This window comes from Podarcis melisellensis (genome assembly GCF_964234715.1).
Source record: "Podarcis melisellensis genome assembly, chromosome: 10".
NCBI lineage: Eukaryota > Metazoa > Chordata > Lepidosauria > Squamata > Lacertidae > Podarcis > Podarcis melisellensis.
The window spans coordinates 61,716,294-61,736,572 of NC_138542.1; the positions used below are offsets into that span (position 1 = coordinate 61,716,294).

Consider the following 20,279-nt stretch of genomic DNA (forward strand, 5'->3'; position numbering starts at 1 on the left):
TGTTTGTTCCCCTGACAATTTCTTTCATCCCCCTTTCCTTGTCTCTGTATATTCATGTCTCCCTGCTGTAACAGCTTTCCTCTCTTACCCTTTCTGTACCTATTATAATATTATAATCATTAATGCATATTAACCTTTTATTTCTAATTTTCTTCCAATGCCTCCTCTAACCTTTACTGTCAGAGGGAGACCATCCTTCCCTCTTCCTCCTCTGATATTCTCTGTCTAAGCAAACAAGGAGTTTCTGGTGCTGGCACTGGTTTGGTCAAATTGCTCTGGCATGACTAGGGTGTGCAGCAGCCAAGTGAGGAATTACTGAACAGGTCATGGCACTGAGGCCCACCTGAAAGTGGCCCAAGTCCCACTGGTGGAGAAACGCTGTCCTAGTGGATCACGTTCTATTGATAGGTAGTGATCACGGGAGCTAAATGGGACCTCCATGTACAGAAGTAACATGCTGCAGAGTACCAGATTGCTGGGTATAAACAATGGAAAATATTGCCACCTGCATTCCCTGCTTGTGAGCTCTCAGAAGCATCTGACTCATAGCTGTCAACTTACAGATTTGAAAATAAGGGACCAGCAGCCTTGAAAATAAGGGATCAGCAGCCAAAATAAGGGACCTGAAGCCTCACCTGTTCCAGGCACTCCAGTCTTCCTGTCCTCCTGCAGTCTGGCCAAACTCATGCTGGTAGCTTCGAGAACACAGTCCAACCAACTTTGTAACCAGAGGTTCAACTGAATAGAATCTGAATCACATGCACCACAAGGCCTACGCAGCCTCAACTTAAGATGGCTCCCTGGCCTGGCTTTGCACTGCAAAGTTTGCAGCAGCATGTGCAACAAAATGGCGTCCAGCATTCAAAAAAACCCTCAGCTTGCATTAACTAGCCACACACGCACAGCCTCCCCCCCTCGCCACGAGATTGCCAGTCACTCACCATTTTAGTCAACCAGCTCCTTTCTTTTCCCCCATAAGTCAATCGAAGGAGCCTCCAAAACAAATTCAAAAGCCCCCCTCCCACGAGATCTCCTTTCCTTTTCCCCCACCATGTGCCCCCACTCCAGACAGACCTTTTCGCTGGCAAGGGTGAGTGGGCCATCGATGACGTATCCATCTGATTCCGATCCAAGCACTCAGCACAGGTATGTTCAACTTCTGAGCCCCTCTGAGCCATAGGCAGAAAGCCAGCCAGCAGCCAAACAAAGCCTCAAGGAAAACCACCGTCACCTTTCCTCTGGGAAGTGCTGAGCAAAGGCGAGTCCCCAGGCAACGCAGCTGATTTGATCAGCACAAGGCATGCAAGCTCCACCCCCCAGTTGTTCTTAGACTTCTTATTGGGTGAGCAACGCAGCCAAGCAATACAGTTGGAGCCTCCCTCCTCCCTGGCCGGCAGGTAGAGAGGGAGAGGAGCTGCTTCCTTTGAAATTTAAGGGACATAATCTAAGGGACATTTAAAGGACATCCATCAATAAGGGACAGCAGCGGGTCATGGCACTGGAATAAGGGACTGTCCCTTCAAATAAGGGACGCTTGACAGCTATGATCTGACTTGGCTGTTGTGACTGACACAGAACAATGATTCAGCAAAGCAACTTTCATATGGCCTTTATGCATACTGAATACCATTGGCTCACACAAGTAAAAATAAGTTATGACAGTAACAAAGTAGTACTATTAAACCATGGTTTCTTTATTGAGGATTCAGGCTGCTGAGGGAGCTCTGTTAGCAAACATTATTGGTTAAAGTACCAAATATGCACAAAGAGTGAAGCAGGACGCAGGTTGACACCAAGTTTGGAAAAAAGTGGAACCTGGCGATAACCTGTAAATGCAATAGCAATGAATGAGTGGATTACAGGCAAAGCGATTCACAAAGACATGTAAACCTTAGTTCTGTCCCAAGAAATGGAGCCTAGGAGGGAGCCATGTTCAGTCCTCTTCACATCTTCAGGTAGGGCTGGTAAAGACTTCTGCCTGAATCCCCGGAGAGTCACTGCCAATCAGTGTAGACAGTGCAGAGCAAGAACCCAATGTTTAACTTGCTAAAAGACAAGTTCCTATGTTCCTATAAGAACCTATGAGCGCACAGAGCAGTCACTGGGCTTGCAACCTTGAAGATGTGGCCAGTGGCATCCTGGGAATCAGGACGGATACAGAAATACAGTCAACATGGAGGTACCGGTTCACACAAATAGGTTGTAAGCACCATTATGGACCTGCACACTCCTAAAACAACTGTATGTGAACCAATGTATTAACCGCCCCCTACATTCACCTAGAAGGGTCAGCTACAATTGTAAGTATTAACACAGTAAGCATGTGGTAGAGCACAAGACAGCTCCTGCAGCTGAAATAAATGAAGATTGCAGAAATTCCAAAAGGATGTACATAAAAAGACAACATTGTTGATCTGTATAAAAGGGAAAGCAGAGTTCACACTTTTAGGAACAGTGAGGACTCAACAAGTAATGCAATTAACACCCCATTCAGTTCTGCACAATGTCACAAATTAAAGCTAGCCAACTAACATGGTTAAAAATAGTAACACCACAGCATTTTTTTGAACAGGTCTGGTTTCAGCAATGATAGTAACACAACCACTGTACCTTGGAAGCACTCAATTTAAGGCTATGTTGCATATCATAATCAAGAAGAGAAAAATTTGTTGTTAGGGATTTGTGCATGGGGACGGGGGGACGGGGACTAATACCTTTATTCATGCTCAGAAGTGGTAAAGTATATTGCCCAAGGAAGTCATTGGAAGTGAGAGAAAGCTGATCTTCTACAACAAACCGTACTAAGGCAAGCTCTGGAACTTGGATGTTAAATGTGAATGTTTCATTCCACCTGGGACTCAAAGCTGAAATAAAGAAAGCAATATAAGACAAGCAATGATCTGTTAAAACAACTCTACATTGCTAATTGTGTTCTATTCACTGACCACTAAAAATAAAACCTCCATTTGTTTCCTATTTCTTTCCCTGTTCATTGATGATTCTCACTGATTGCAGGAGTACAAGTCTGAAATGCTCCCACAAATGCAAAACAAAGGCTGGCTAAGTAGAAACTCTTCTTATGTTTTTAGCTTTTCCTGTTTTATATCTATGCTTTTCTATTTTTTTATCTGTAAACCACCTTGAGTCCCAGTCTGGGGGAATATTGTAGAATTGCAAAATTGGAAGAGACACTAAAAGTCACCTAATCCAACCCCCTGGAATGCAAGAATCTCAACTAAAGCATCCATCACTGATCGCCATCCAATGTCGTCTTAAATATATATTATTATTTTTATGATTGGACAACATTTAGCTTGCTTTAAGTTTGATGAAGAAGCACATAAACTGCTTTTGGAAAACTAGAGAATTTTAATTTATACCTTCTGAAAATGTCAGGTAATGCTAAATAATAATAAAATAATAATGGTAACATATAACTGCACGTACTTGGCAATCATTTTTAGTGATCTCTGTGCAATTTTACACATGTTTTGCTTACCAAGCAAAAGTAAATTACATTAATTTAACCAAAATATCTTTTGAATTCTCAAGTCATGTTCCAACTTTTTTAGCACGCCTCATTTTTGGGAATTTGAAAGCTGAAAAATTCAACTACACCTAGTCTTGTTTGCCTGATGTTAAAACTGGCATTACACTGCAGTGGAGCTGTCCCTTTGGAATTTAAATGATCCACTGACAGGCTTCTTCTTTTTAGTTTAATCACAACTATGCACAGTTTCCAGCAGTGAACCATAATGAGGTGAACCATTTGGAGTGACACAGTGATTTGATTCCTCCCTTAATTTTGTCGTAATGCTTCTTTTCTTTCTTTTTTTGCAGATAGATAGTGGAAAGACACCAAGGATGCATAAAAGACACAACTTTAAACATTTGCCAGGATTTTTTTTTCCTACTGCAAGCCTAAGAAAGCAACCAAGCCAAAGGCTTCTCTAATCTGGCACCCTGTTCTCACAGTGGCCAACCTGTTGGCTGTGGGAAGCCTGCAAGGAGTTAGATGCAGTAGTGTCTCCATAAAAATTTACACGTCACTTGGGAAGACAGGCAAACTAATGCCAGTGTACTGGAAGAAGGAAAGATCACCAGTGTCCAAGCAATGATTCTTCAATATCAGCTTCGTTGGACTAGTTATGTTGTGTGGATGCCTGATGATCGTCTTCCAAAGCAACTACTCTATTCCGAACTTAAAAATGTTAAACGTGATGCTGGTGGTCAACAAAAGAGGTTCAAAGACTCTCTCAAGGCAAATCTAAAAAAATGTAGTATATACACTGACAACTGGGAAACACGGGCCTGTGAGTGCTCCAATTGGAAAACAGACTTTACCAAAGGTGTCACGGGCTTTGAAGATGCTCAAACTCACGTGGTAAGAGGAAGTCCCCACTGTGGAAGGATGTGTGGGTCCGGAACTGGCCTCCACAGTCACTTACAGACTCACTTTTAAAACCATGTTTATGGTAGACCATCTTACTCAGCCACGGGTGATGGCCAAAGAAGAAGAAGAAAGAGCTCTCGGGATGAAACAGACTTTCCTGCAGGGATGGCCTTATCACTAGGCAGATCCTATAGAGTTGCAGTGAGATGCAGGAGGACACAGCTTGATGCATTCCCCACTGTCTGCCCTGCTTCCCCCAAACTAGTCTGCTGTCCTCAGGCATTGCCTCATCTCCAGTGTTGAAGCAAGATTCACCTGCAATCAGGTCAGTTTCTATAGATGACAAGGATGGGAAACCTCTGGCTCAGGGACCAAATGTGGCCTAGAGACCTCTCCATCTGCCCCAGATAGAGACATACCCCCCCCAGTGGCCCCACTTCATTCCCCAAGTGTTTTTGCCTGGATGGAATGTGTCCTTGAACTCTGACAATGCCGCCTGCTTGTCCAGATAGAGAACAGAGAGGCATGTGTGAGGTTATGTAGAATGCAGCCTACTACATACAAGTAAAATATTTATCTATTGCTCCACCCACTTTGGGCTCTGGCCCAACCCATCACCAAAAGGAAAGGGGAATTTGTGGTGTTGCAGGCACCAGGCAATCAGCGCTGCACACGGCTGGCTTGGGCTGCCAGCCTAAAGAACCGGCTTTCTATGAGCTTGTTTCCGCAAACGAAAGTGTGTGTATGTCTGTACACAGTGTGGGGACCTGTATGCTTCTGTCGTGGCTCAACTGTTCAAGTAACACACATTTGTACACACCCCAGAAGAAGCACAAAAACCACAACGGACAACTAGGGACAAGCAAAAACACAGAAAGAGAGGTATACTGTTACTACAAACATACAAATTCCTGCATTTTTCTCTGTCTGTTTTCTTCCACTGCCCACTTACAGCTCTGACGTAAACAATGAAGGCAGGAAACAAACCTGTCCACCTCCACAGAATGCAATTAGAACAAAGCTTGATCTTTCCTTTGTTCTACTTTTCCCCATACACGTGTAAATGTATGTATTTTAGCCTGTCCTTTCTAATTCATTCAAATAGTGGAATTTTAGATTTTCCATATAAGAACTCTGTCTGTGTGTGTATGTACCATTCATGCTTTCCTTACTAATTCATGCACTGCTGTTTCTGTATATAGGCCCAGACAGTTTCTGTATATAGGCCCAGTTTTGCCAAAGACAAAACTTTGATAAGCTATGTAAGCCCATGAGTTAAATCCCTAAATTACTGAAACATTACGCAACCAATAGACTGTTGCACTTACCATTGCCCTTAACTACACAGCTCTGTTGCTTTGCATGGTCTTCCGGAACACCATAAATTTCTACTAGAACTAGGGGGTCAGCTTTATTACTCCTGGAGAGACTGCTAGGTGGTAACTGATGACCACTGATAAGCTGCACAGAAAAACAACAACAACAGTGCATAAGCTTCAACTGGGATATACAGTGGTACCTCAGGTTACATACACTTTGGGTTACATACGCTTCAGGTTACAGACTCCGTTAACCCAGAAATAGTACCTCGGGTTAAGAGCTTTGCTTCAGGATGAGAACAGAAATCGTGCTCCAGGGGCGCGGTGGCAGCGGGAGGCCCCATTAGCTAAAGTGGTGCTTCAGGTTAAGAACAGTTTCAGGTTAAGAACGGACCTCTGGAACGAATTAAGTACTTAACCTGAGGTACCACTGTAAAATGCAATTGATTATTATTCTAGCATCAATGGTTTTACTGAAAAACAGACAGGGAAGCCCACCATACAGGACAAAGCTAATTGAGCATTATTTACCCTTAACTATGAAACAGCTGTAAAAACAAGTGTTTGAGCTGCTATTGGGGCAAGAGGAGTGGTGGGAGGGAGGGGCTGCTTAATCATGTCCTCTCAGTTTTCTGTGTAACACTGGGGATTCCAAGCTTCTTTTCCTCCCATATACATGTTATCGAATCACCACAGATGGAAAAGCAGCAAGAGGAAGGGCAATTTTGAATGGGGGAAAAAATGACTACATGGGTGTCAGGGAACTGCCATCGGAAGAACCGGAGGTGCAAAGGCTCATTGAGGTTGAGAGAGAAGTAGCAGCGGAAGAGGGAACCAGTAGAGGGCGAGCAAGAACTCCAAGGGAAAGTGAGTCGGAGGGATGGCTCAGAGACGCTTCCAGCGAAAACAGTGGGGAGGTCTCAGGACCTCCTATAGGGACACCCACTCCTCGCCGGAAACTGTCACGCCGAGAGTCCAGAAGACGTGTTTCCGTTAAAGAGCTTTTATGTTGGAAACGATTCCGAAAGCAACCACTTTCGGATTCTACTAGCGATTGACGCAGCCATGCCGGAGGGGCTCCGTCACAGGCAGAGGTTTGAAAACCTGATCAAACTCTGAGGGACTTGCATTTTACGCACAAGCAGCTCATCATCCCATCACAGCAATCCGAAAGTCTCCGAAAGCCAGCTTGTGCAGGGAGAGGCATCATGAGCAACCCAGCCGGAACCGGAGGAGCAGGAGCAGCTGGAGGGGGTCCAAGCCTGGAAGAAAGGTACAGGGCGTTGGAGATCCAGCTGGCGCTGCAAACAGCGAGGCTTGAGGAGAGGAGGGCTCAGGATGCAGAAAAGGGAAAGGAGAAAACCACCCCGCTCGCCAGAAAGGTGCCAGGATTGGTGCAGAAATTCGGGGGGGGGGGTCCCAGGAACTATCATGCCTTTAGAACAGAGATGCAATACGCTCTCAACCTGCAGTTTGATGACTTCCCCGACGAGGAATCGTGAGTGGCTTTTGTAATTGGCCATCTCGAATCGGGGGCGAAGGACTGGGTTAGACCCCTGATGGCAGCGAATAATGAGATCCTAAAGGACACGAGGAAGTTTTTTCGTGCCATGGACCTGATGTTTTCCAGCGACATTGAGCAGGGGGTGGTGCGAAGGCAGTTAATGGCTTGCCAGCAGGGAAGCCGATCTGTCCGTGAGTACTGGACTGAGTTTACTATGCTGATTCATAAATTGGGGTGGGACCTATCGGCGGAACCCATCCAGATGCTTTTCGAAGAGGGGCTTTCTTCGGCCGTCAAAGATGAACTTTCCCGGGGGCCCAGGGCGGAGTCTATGGATCAGCTGACTAAATCTGCGCTGTCCATAGGAGCGCGCCAGGAGGCGAGGGCTTTGGAAAAGCGGGAAGGGAAAGGAGACCGTTGGAGGGAGCTCCGCATTCCAGACATTCCAGAGCCACCTTTCCCGCCGGCAGAGCCGATGGAAGTTGGAACAGCGCGGGCGCGCGCAGTTTCAAATCCCAGTGAAGGGCGGAAGAAGGAGGGAAAGAGCGCCAAGAGATGTTATCTCTGCCAACAGCCAGGGCACTTTGCCAGAGTCTGCCCACAAAGAAAGGAATGGCAAGGGATGGCAGGAGCTGTTGGGGAAAAGGAAGAGGAAAGCAAGGAGCAAGTAAAAGCCAACGCCTGGCTGCCACCGTCGGGGCACAGCAGCCAGGCCAAAGAGCAGTGAAAGTGCCCACGCCGGAACCTCCCAGACCTGCTTTAGTGATAGAGGTGTTACTAGAACTGCCAAACGGACACCCACTAAAGATCAAGGTGCTTTTGGATTCAGGCAGCTCCTGTAATTTCATGAGTAAGGAGTTTGCAGCTGAGCACCAGATACAGACCATCCCTTTAAGTAACCCCTTGCAGGTGACTACGATTGACGGCAGAGAGCTGTTGGGGGGAGAAGTTAGCCAACAGACTGTCCCGATGATAATGAGGGTGGCAAGGCACACCGAACGGATAGCGTTTAATGTGGCCACCTTGGGAGGAGCTCCCATCATTTTGGGGATGAGCGGGCTGGCGCTACACGATCCGCTAGTGGGCTGGCATCAGAGGGTGGTCTCCTTTGGGTCAGCGCATTGCCTAGAACACTGCAAGGAGGGGAAGGTTCCGGGAGGAGCCAGAGTCACCCTAGCCGGGATGGAAGTAATGGACAAAGGGAAGGTGCCCCCGCAATACACAGATCTGAGCAACGTATTCAGCGAAAGGGAAGCAGACAAACTGCCACCGCATAGACCCTTTGACTGTCAAATCAACCTACTCCCTGGGGCCCAACTCCCAGTGGGCAAGCTGTACGCCATGTCAGACAGGGAGATGCAGGAGCTGAGGGAGTTCATTGACAAAAACCTGAAGCGAGGTTTCATCAGAGAGTCCCGAGCGGTGGGGGGCAGCCCAGTGTTTTTTGTGGACAAAAAAAACACAGATAAGCCGAGACTTGTGTGTGACTTTAGGGCCCTGAATGCAGTGTCGGAACCCCTGGCTTTCCCTATGCCCCGAATTGATGACATTTTGACCAGGGTAAGGAAGGGAAAGATTTTTACAAAGCTGGACCTGCGGGGGGCGTACAATCTGATACGCATAAGGAAGGGGGATGAATGGAAGACCACCATGTTCACCCCTTTGGGAGCCTTTGAATACCTCGTTATGCCCTTCGGTCTACAAGGAGGCTCCGCGTGCTTTCAAGCTTTTATTAACCACGTTCTGGGACCTTTGCTCTACAAGAATTGTGTGGCCTTTTTAGACGACGTGTTGGTGTATTCGGAAGATGAGGAGCAGCATGTGAGGGACGTTCGAGAAGTGTTGGGCAGGCTGCAAGCCAACCAGCTGTGGGTGAAGCTGGAGAAGTGCCAGTTTCATACCAAGGAGGTGGAATTCCTGGGGTACCGCTTGTCAGACAAGGGATTGGCCATGGATCCAGGCAAGGTCCAAGTGGTACTGGAATGGAAGACACCGAAGACCAAGAAGGATGTGCAAAGATTCTTGGGGTTTGGGAACTTTTATCGGAAGTTCATCAAGAACTTTGCCCACTTGACGGCGCCCATCACCGACTGCCTCAGCAGCAAGAAGAAATTTGTTTGGACGGCAGAGGCGGAGCGAGCATTTGAAGAACTGAAAAGGGCTTTCGCCTCGGAAGAACAACTTCTGCATGTGGATTTACGAAAACCCATGAGAGTGGAAACCGATGCGTCCGACCGGGCGGTAGGGGCGGTACTTCTTCAACCGGGGAGGAGTACGTCGGAGTGGAGACCGTGTGCCTTCTTCTCGCGGAAGCTGAATAAATCCGAGAGGAACTACACGGTGTATGACAGGGAACTACTTGCCATTCACGAAGCGTTCCGGAGGTGGAGACATTTATTAATTGGGGCACAACACAAGGTGCAAGTGTGCACCGACCACAAGAATTTAGAGTATTGGAGAACAGCTCGAGTGCTCAACCAACGACAAGTGAGATGGGCACAGGAATTCTCCAAATTCCACTTTGAAATTTGTTATGTGCCAGGCCCAGAAAACGTCAGGGCGGACGCGCTCTCACGCAAACCAGAGTATTGGGAGGGGGAGGGGGCGATCGAAGAGAGACATGTCATCCCTGAGGACCGCTGGGTGTGTGGGGCGGCGCTGGTGGGGCAACGAGAACTGGTAGAGGAAACGGAAAATGATGAATATGCCCAGGATAAGCTCAGAGGTCTCAGGGGGGAGGGCGAGAGCCCCGGAGGTTTTGAGGAAATAAATGGGGCATTGTATTACAAAGGGGCACTGTATATACCCGAAGGTGAATTGAGGGGGAGAGTACTCAAGCAGTTGCACGATAGCCCCACGGCGGGACATTTTGGGCAACACAAGACCATGTGGTTGGTTACCAGGGAATTTTGGTGGCCCAAGGTGAGGGAAGATGTAAGGGAGTATGTAAGAGGGTGTGACCAATGTCAGCGAGCCAAAGGGGAAAGAAGGGCACCGGCAGGGTTATTAGAACCATTACCCACACCAGAACGGCCTTGGGAAGCGGTATCAATAGATTTTATGACGGATCTGCCGAAGTCCAAGGGGAAAACAGCCATCATGGTAGTAGTAGACCTGTTAACTAAGATGTGCCACTTTGTAGCATGCTCACATGCAGTCACAGCGGAAGAAACAGCGAAGTTGTTTGTAGAACACATCTTTAGGTTGCACGGGGCTCCCTTGAGGGTGATCTCAGACCGCGGCAAACAATTTACTTCCAGGTTCTGGAGGAAGCTCATGAGCTTGCTGCACGTGGAAGTCAATTTTTCAACTGCCCGGCACCCTGAAACCAACGGGCAGGCGGAAAGAGCAAATGGCATTCTTCAACAATATCTGAGGTGTTATGTCAATGACAGAGAGAACGATTGGGTCGAAAAGTTGGCGCTGGCAGAATTTGCCTACAATAATGCGGAGAATGTGTCCACAGGGATGAGCCCCTTTTTGGCTAATTACGGGTGTCACCCCAGGGCATTTCCAGGGGAAGGAGGGGAGAGATGGAGCGTCCCAGCGGCTGAACATTTTGTAGAAGAGATGGAAGCGATCCATCATCAGCTCCAGCTCAACTTAGAAAGGGCCAAGGCACAATATAAGAAGCAGGCAGACAAGAACAGAAGGGAAGGTGAAACCATAAGGGTGGGGGATCAAGTGTGGCTGTCAACCCAAGGGTTGCCGTTCAAAGGGGGTTGTAAGAAATTGAGGCCCAGAAGATTGGGACCCTTTGAGGTCATTCAGCAGGTCAACCCGGTGGCTTTCAAACTCCGGTTACCCAACCACATGAAATTGCACCCAGTGTTCCACAGGTCGTTACTGTCACCATACAGGGGGGGACGTGAAGGGGAGCACGTCAGGGGACCAGCCTTGGAAGAGAGGGAACGCCGCAACCATGTAGCGGAAATCCTCGATTCCAGGTGGAAGGGAAATCAGGTGGAGTATTTGGTGGCATGGGAAGGGGAACCGGAGTCAGAAAACACCTGGGTGATTGCAGAGGAAGTCAATGACGAGGTTTTAATAGAAACGTTCCACCAAAGATTCCCGAGGAAACCTCAGCCAGTAGCAAGGTTTAGGAGGGAGTATTTCGGCACCACCGACGAGGAAGAGGAACTGGAAGGGTTCGCGGAGTCGGAGTTGGAAGAGGGAGTGGACTCCGATGACGAAGAGTACCGAGAGACCAGGGACAGCAACAAGTGGAGGGAAGTGTTCGAGACTTCGGAAGATGAGGGAGGTTCTTTCAGGGGTTTTACCTCCTCACCGCCCGTAGGGGAGGAGACGGGAGGGGGTGAAGGGGGCCCTGGAGGGGAGGTGGATGTCAGGGAACTGCCATCGGAAGAACCGGAGGTGCAAAGGCTCATTGAGGTTGAGAGAGAAGTAGCAGCGGAAGAGGGAACCAGTAGAGGGCGAGCAAGAACTCCAAGGGAAAGTGAGTCGGAGGGATGGGTCAGAGACGCTTCCAGCGAAAACAGTGGGGAGGTCTCAGGACCTCCTATAGGGACACCCACTCCTAGCCGGAAACTGTCACGCCGAGAGTCCAGAAGACGTGTTTCCGTTAAAGAGCTTTTATGTTGGAAACGATTCCGAAAGCAACCACTTTCGGATTCTACTAGCGATTGACGCAGCCATGCCGGAGGGGCTCCGTCACAGGCAGAGGTTTGAAAACCTGATCAAACTCTGAGGGACTTGCATTTTACGCACAAGCAGCTCATCATCCCATCACAATGGGAAAGGATCAAGAAACTCCTCACCTGCTATTCCTCCACTTGGGATTACAATTCCCATGGCCACTTTTCATTTTAAAAAGAATGTTTTAAAAAAACCACACATCTGACATATAATATACCCAGTTTACCTGAAGGAGCGTCTCCACCCCCATCGTTCTGCCCGGACGCTGAGGTCCAGCGCCGAGGGCCTTCTGGCGGTTCCCTCATTGCGAGAAGCAAAGCTACAGGGAACCAGGCAGAGGGTCTTTTCGGTAGTGGCGCCCGCCCTGTGGAACGCCCTCCCATCAGATGTCAAAACGATAAACAACTACCTGACATTCAGAAGACATCTGAAGGCAGCCCTGTTCAGGGAAGTTTTTAATGTATGATATTTTAGTGTTTTCTGGTTTCTATGGAAGCCGCCCAGAGTGGCTGGGGAAACCCAGCCAGATGGGCGGGGTACAAATAATAAATTATTATTATTATTATTATTATTATTATTATTATTATGCCTAGTATGAGCTTCTGTTTTCCTTCATTTATGTGCAATCTTTAGCATTTTCTGCACCCAAGACCCCCAAGTGGATCTGTAACTAGGTAAGAGGAGGTCCTCATTCCCTCTTGCAAGTAAAAATAAGTACAGTGAAATTGAGCATGTTTTTCTTCCGCACTTCCCCTCCTCTCCATCTTCTGTGCCTCTTTTTGTCTCTGTTCTGACAGAATGCTGCTTGCAACAAGCTTCTTGGGACAAATACTTCTCCTTTTTGCTCATGCTACTTTGCAAATCACAGTGTGTACCAACGGTTCTATATTTTATACCGAGTAATGATGACTTATGATTTCAACACCACTTTTGAAAATCCCAATGGATAACAGCAGCAGTTTGTCACTGGCAAAATATACTCAGTCCTTGGTACTAGATGGGCTTCTTGCTTTGCTTGTTATTTGCATAAATCTCTTTTGTATAGTTAGACCAATCCTGCAAAAGCTAATGCCCATAAGTCTTCTCTCAGAGTATATCAGGCGAAGTTTGAGTAGAATGCTATGCAACACATCTTATATCCTGCTCCAAAGGGTGTTTCCATGCCTGTATTTCTCAGACTTAGGCACTGCCAGACAGTTGCTATTCTCAAGTGGAATTTAAACATATATTTGGCAAATTCAAATTGTGTGTTTTATAGTTGATTGGGAGGTCTTGTGCAAAAACCCCGCTTCCCCAAAAGATCGGACTTTTGCAATAAAGAAAACGATGGGAAAAGGCACTGCGACGTATGAGTTTACATATGCTTTGACACAAACTCATCTAACCTCAATGCAAACAAATAAGAATGAATTCTCAATAAACAATCAATGTCGTCTAATCATCCTGCAAACAAATCAGGGTGAATGCTCGATAGGTCAACTGGAAATGCCCTTAGTTTCTCATAAAAAAGGCCCTAGTATTACTGCAATACTCTCTATATTGCAAGGGCATTTCATTTCATCACATCTCTTAGCAACTGATCCACCACAAAACTGTCTTATTAGAGGGGTGTTTTTTAGTACATATTACCCATTCACTAATCACTTGCTTCAATCACCACCTACTTAATCCCTTCTCTCTCTCTCTGACCTTGAACAATCCTGATCTCCTCACAACCCCACAGACATTTTATAGTCTTTCCCAACCTTTCACTGGAGAAAAAGAAACTCACTCAGTCTCAGTAGAGCTATTGATATGGGTATGTGCATACACTGAGCTGTGTTCTGGCTCCTAAATGTAATAACCCCATTCCAAAGCCTAGCCCCACGTTTTAAGCAGAGGCACTACACATTTACAGAAAACCCATTAAAAAAGGGTTATGGGATGTCAGAGGGCTAAGAGGGGTGGACCAAAAGCCACTAAAAGGGGGGGGGGAGAATGGCAACAAAGAGAAGTCGCTCAAGCAACTTCATTGAAAAGGCAGGGATGCCTGGAGTATCATAGTCATAATACTTCGACACTGATATAGGGCTTGGGGTACATTATCTCAGGGTGCTTACAATAACCTTGTACAGCAGGTTAAGTATTATTATACCATACTGCTGGAGTGACACTGAGACAGAGAGAGCATTGGCTTCCTCAAGGCAATCTAGTGAGGTCATGACAGAGGTGACATTTCAACCAGGGATTTCCCACTTCACTTCCTTGCAGAGCAACCCTAAACCGTGGTTCTGTACTCCTCTGGGCAAGGGAGCGGCGGGTTCGGATGCGGCAGAGGTTTCTCCACCACCAACAGCTCCACAGGTGGCAGGGGGCTGTTTCTGCTGTGCCCACCAACAGCACAAGCTGTTGACAACCTACCCGGGGTGTTTGCTTCCTTCAGGAGGCCCTGAAATTTGTGGGGATGGGGGGAGTGGCAGAGCTGAGCCAGCCATGGATCCTCCTGGCAGCCACAGATGGGGCCCAACTGGGCCTTTCTGCAGCAGAAGCCTAGAGCTAGCAAAACGTAAAATAGGCTTCTACGCAGGCCAGTGCCAAGAGCAGAACTTTGAATGCCGTAGTGTTGCTGTCCCTCTGCCCAGCACTACTGTTCCTTGGCTGGGACTGTGGATTGCTCCCTTAGCCTTGCAGCAGCTCCCTTAAACAAAAGGCTCAAAGCCCAGTAAAATTGCAACATGTTAAGTGTTTTTTGGATCAAACCAGAGAGACAGTCCTTACTTAAGTGAAGAATTACTCTTAATTAAAAGCACACACTGGCATGAACAAAATATTTCAGTCTTTTTTCTTCTTCTTGCAATTAATTAAGTGGGGCAAACTTTTTGAGTGCATTTTTAAAAATCTGAATCGGTGTTACAAAGCTGGCTCGTTGTCACGTTTGCAAATGCAGGGCAAAATGGCAACTGTGTAACAAGACAATGAACTACAGCAGTGGTATTTAATAATGTGCCAAATGCCTTTGATGACTAAATAGCATTTGCAAGAAGCTAGTCTCAGCATCTGTGGTACTCAAGGTATTTATTTCCAACAGCAAGCAGAGGAAAAGCACAAGGAAATATTACAGATAATAAATCAAGCAGGTGTGATTTATTTTAGTTCTGACTGGCAATTTTTCAGTACCACTGCTATGTATGAGCCTCACAGCTTGAACTAAAAGGTCTATTTCACAAAGTTTTAGCACACAAATGATATTTATAGGTTATATGTGAAAAATAAGCTGGTTAATCTCATCATAACAAAAACAATAGCTGATAAGAGGAAAGCCGACCTGCCTTCTGAAAGCAGTAAGGTACAGGAATGGATTCAGACCGCATTACTAAACTGAGTGCAAGCCCTGATTTAACTGGATGGTGCCCTGCAGGTTCAAGCAACCCAAAGTTGAGGCCACTTACAGCAACGTCTGAAGAAATTTGGAACATGCTGCAAATGTGCCCTAAACCTTCCTCCAAGGAGGTCAGTTTGCCATTTAGCCTCACAACATGCCTGTGGGGCAGTTCACAAAAGATCCCTACAACCAGTCATTAAACTTTGCAGTCCAGAGGGGATCTGAAGCAGAGTTTTCCATATCCAAACCTGACCCTCTAGCCACCATGATTCTCCAGCATCCATCACTAAGATGGATGGACATCTGATCAGCAGCACCAGCTGTGGGGGCAAGGTCCTTATGAAGTCAAAGGCAAACAAAACAGAACAGGCAGGGAAAGGGTAAGCTCTTGTTTTTGAGCTCTTTAAGTCACGGGGCAGAACAAACCACCAGTATGGGAGCCAGATCAAGCAGCTTTGGAATAATCAAAGGATAAAGTCGGACAAAAATAAATAGAGATGATTTCTGTGACCAGGTAAAGGTAAAAAGTGGTAGCGTACCCCTGGACAGTTACGTCCAGTCAAAGGTGACTATGGGGTTGCGGTGTTCATCTCGCTTTCAGGCCAAGGAAGCCGGCATTTGTCCGCAGACAGCTTTCTGGGTCATGCAGCCAGCATGACTAAAAAACTTCTGGTGCAATGGAACACCTTGAGGAGTGCCAGAGCACACAGAAATGCCATTTACCTTCCCACCGCAGTGGTACCTATTTATCTACTTGCACTGGTGTGCTTTCGAACTGCTATGTTGGCAGGAGCTGGGACAGAGCAACAGGAGCTCACCCCATCACAGGGATTCTAACTGCTGACCTTCTGATCGGCAAACCCAAGAGGCTCAGTAGTTTAGACCACAGTGTCACCTGCATCCCTAGTTAATAACCAGGTAGAGACTAGCAAACATACACTGGAATAAAAACCCTGTTGTGCTCTGGGTGTGCTAAGGGCTCTAACTCTTTCCACAGACAACGCTTCCCCAAGCTAGTGCCCTCCATTTGTTTTGAACACCAATCAGTTCCCACCAGCACAGCTAGAGCTGATGGGAATCGTAGTCTAAAACATCTGGAGGGCACCAGGTTGGGAAAGGCTGCTCTGGAGCTATCTATGTTTTAAAACCTGTATCCTGTTGATGTAATGCACAAACTTTTGGAGGCTAAAGTGGTATTTGCTGCAGCCAAGGCTATTTGGTTGGATGGTTGTTCATTAGTCATTTAAAATATTTATATTCCACCTGTCTCAACAACCTGATTAAAACAATTCATTAATCAATTAAAAATAATTACACAAATTAAAAAAAGAAGCAGGTAATATACAGTAAGTATAAAACAGAGCAGGTAGTCAATCAAGTGCCACCAGACACCTGAGCAAACAGGAGTTTTTAATTAGCACCTACAATTTGACAATGTAGGCATATCCCCTTGCAATCAACTCATTTCATACTTGCATCAGCCCCAGGACTTCCCTTTGCACATTCCTAGGAGGAAAATTCAGAAACTGCTTATGCAGTGTCACTGGAATCAGTGGGACTGCAGCAATATATATATGTGTGTGTATCGTTCCTCCACATTTCATAATGGCTGATCTATAAGTGTGACTTGAATCATGTTTATAGCTGAGTAAGTGCCTTGAAGCTATTATGCATCTTCACAAATCTACCGGAAAGCAAAGAGAGAGGAACCATATACAAACAATAGCACAGGGGTCCTGCTGGTACACATTTTTATTTTAAATTAACTATAGGCCACCTTTCACTGTGAAAAATAACAAGGTAGTTTACAAAATAAAACCAGTACAACACAATAACAATAAAACATTACGCAGAATATCAAGGGTTTGGTAAAGTCAGTATTAAGGATCTGAGCTTGGGAGTGCCCATGTAAATAGTTCAATATCTACCAAGCTGCAGAACACCTGCACCATAGGTGCCCATCATATATTTAAGTGGAGCTCATTATACAATGTGGGGGCTAACACAAAAAAGGCCCTCCTTCGAGTTGCCAGATGTGTCTCTACTAGATGCCTAGAAGGACCTCATCTGACAACCTAAGGGAACAAGCAGGTCTAGGTAGAAGGGTCCTCCTTCTCAGATAACCTAGTCCTAAGCTGTGCAGGACTTATATGTCAACAACAAAATCTTAAACTCAGCTCGGCAGCAATTATGCTGCCAATTGACACCAATCAGCTATCGGGTACAGGTTACGTGAAGTGCTTATCACGAGCTGAGGTGGAAAATACAGAGAAAGTATTAGTATTTATTTGCAAAAAAAAAAAAAAAAAGCACAAGTGGTCTGGCAAATTAGATAAAAGAATGTTATCAACAAAATGAACTGACCTTTATAGTAAGAAGCACCGGTTGACAGTTTGCAGATATAGCATGTGGAGTAAATTGTGTGTCTCTATTTCTTAGGTATTCTGGTTTTAGTATATAGCCAGAACCACCATTATCCAAAAATTTCCCAGTTTGAAGATCCATTTGCAGTCCTGCTGTTTGGAAATTTAAGGCCACTGTATGAAAAAGCAGAATGTTCAATTACAGAAAGGTAGACAGCAGGAGGCTACAATTTAAATATATATATTTACAATATCCACCCTGCAAGCTGCTTGAATATACACACCACAGTAACTCCAGCTATGGATTCAAAGCACTTGAGTAGATACAGCTATTATGGTGTCTTCTTAGAAGGTTTTCCATTTTTAAAATAAGCATATTATGGACAAACTAACCAATCTCAGACTGAGTAGAGCAAATCAGTAGGACATTAAGAGGATCAGGCTGGAATTAACTGATCAGGCTGCCTTAGTTGACGGCACTTTGAAAGAGGGATCATAGCACATGGTTATGTAAATTCATCCAATGCTTTTTGTTTTGCAAACCCGGGTATATTGCAAGGCTGTGGGTGAAATTTTACTGTGGTGCAGTAACAAGGCTACAACTTTTATTGGCAGCAGTGCCTTAGCAGTTTGGCTTCACATATGGCAAGGATCAATTCATGACCTAGCTCATCTACTGTATGATGTGAAAGCCCCACCCTTGGTCCATGTGCTGGGTAGTTAATACACATTTTGCTGCTGCTTCTTTTTTTCTCTTTCTTTTTTTATTTGTTAGCTTCTTTTTAAAAAATGCTTTGTAGTTTTACTGCCTCCAGAGGTCCTCCCCTCCCCCAAATGTATAAAATGGAAGGCTGCTCTGATTTGTTTGTTCAAACACTCATTTTTGCCTTCATAAACCAGTATGTGCAAACTCCATCTATAATAATTTTTCTGCTTATTGCGGGCAGCAGTGCTCCAAAAATATGACCAATCTTTCAAAATTATGGAAGAGTGGCAGCCATACCTCTCTGGAATTCCCAGTTATTAAAATTCTCTGCATGTCTCTAGTGTATGGAATTGCAACAGATGAACAAGAGCGATGTCGGCTGCAATCCTAAACACACTGTACTAAGGAGTAAGCTTTGTTTGTTTGTTTTAGAGGATTTGAAATATTCAAGGCAAACCCTCCCAAGGCAGGTTACAAAGATAATTAGCTGCATATGCATAGCAGGAACATGATGCTTCCAAATAATTTATAGAACAGCCCAGCTGCAATTATTCCAGCCCAGGTCCTCAATGACAATCTTTTTACCCATCCACTCATAATCTCTCCTGTCCTGCCTATCCACAGAAGTTGTTTCCAGCTATCAGGCATTGGCCCACACTGGTTCCACTTCTCTGGTAAGGGTGGTCCAGTGCCTCAGTTAGTGGAAGTTTTGTTCTAATGATGAAAAGATTTGGGGATTTGGGTGGGAATGGCTAGACCACCTTTCTGTTTTCCAAAACCTTTGAGGTCTACATAACATTAGTGATGGGGAGGAAATTAGATTCAGTTCGCATGTATAGTGGTACCTCAGGTTACATACGCTTCAGCTTACAGACTCCGCTAACCCAGAAATAGTGTATCTGAAGAAGTGTGCATGCACACGAAAGCTCATACCAAGAACTAACTTAGTTGGTCTTTAAGGTGCTACTGGAAGGAATTTTTTTTGTCCAGAAATAGTGCTTCAAGTTAAGAACTTTGCTTCAGGATGAGGACAGAAATTGTGCTCCGGCGGCGTGGCAGCAGGAGGCCCCATTAGCTAAAGTGGTACCTTAGGTTAAGAACAGTTTCAGGTTAGGAACAGACCTCCAGAATGAATTAAGTACTTAACCCGAGGTACCACTGTAAAGGCAAATGTACCTAATCAACACTTTCTGAAACAATATGCAAACTGAAACACAGCCGTCCATTGAAAATTCCCTGAATTTTGCAATGTATTATTATTATTTTATTATTATTTATTTGATTTCTATACCACCCTATACCCGAACGTCTCAGGGCAGTTCACATAAAATATCAAATACATAAAATCAAAACAAAACCAACAACCCAAGCAGACCCCCCCCCCAAAAAAAAGAGGCAGCATTTTTTTAAAAAGGGTGTAGATCAAGTCAGGCAAAGGCCTAGTTGAAAAGGAACATTTTTGCCTGGTATAAAGGTGTATAGTGAAGGCACCAGGTGGACTTCCCTGGAGACAGCATTCCACAGACAGGGAGCCACTGCAGATAAGGCCCATTCTCGTGCTGCCACCCTCCTGACCTCTCACGGAGGAGGCACACGAAGAAGGGCCTCAGAAGATGATCTCAGGGTCCAGGTAGGTTCATATGGGAAGAGACAGTCCTTGAGGTATTGTGGTCCTGAGCCATTTAAGGCTTTATAGGTCAAAACCAGCATTTTGAATTGGGCCCGTATTGAATGTAGTTTTCTAGCCAATGGTGTGTACAAAAACGCATACTATACTAAGAGAAAGGCTCCATAAACTGCACACACACACATTCACCTATACACACATGCACTAGGGGCTGTGCCCCTGCTTATCTTACTGGCAAATCCAGCCTACCCCACTCCTCTTAAACCTTGCCAATCTCTCAATCCCCTAACCTTACAACATGACAACGCCCCCTTCCTCTAACGGATCACCAACCCCACCTCTCTCCTTAA

At 45.7% G+C, this 20,279-nt stretch overlaps 1 protein-coding gene across 1 annotated transcript in view; it reads right to left on the reverse strand.

Annotated features, from left to right (window-relative positions):
• Nucleotides 1-1,673: 1,673 nt before the first annotated feature.
• LOC309378649 (1-phosphatidylinositol 4,5-bisphosphate phosphodiesterase zeta-1-like) overlaps nt 1,674-20,279 on the reverse strand; it is a 46,931-nt gene continuing 28,325 nt past the window's right edge. Inside the window, exons 8-11 of the mRNA XM_081927135.1 lie at nt 17,598-17,770; nt 5,722-5,854; nt 2,715-2,864; nt 1,674-1,826 (exon numbers count right to left, since the gene is read on the reverse strand). Coding sequence (XP_081783261.1) covers nt 1,738-1,826; nt 2,715-2,864; nt 5,722-5,854; nt 17,598-17,770 — 545 coding nt within the window. The 3' untranslated portion in view covers nt 1,674-1,737. The remainder of the gene's footprint in view (nt 1,827-2,714; nt 2,865-5,721; nt 5,855-17,597; nt 17,771-20,279) is intronic.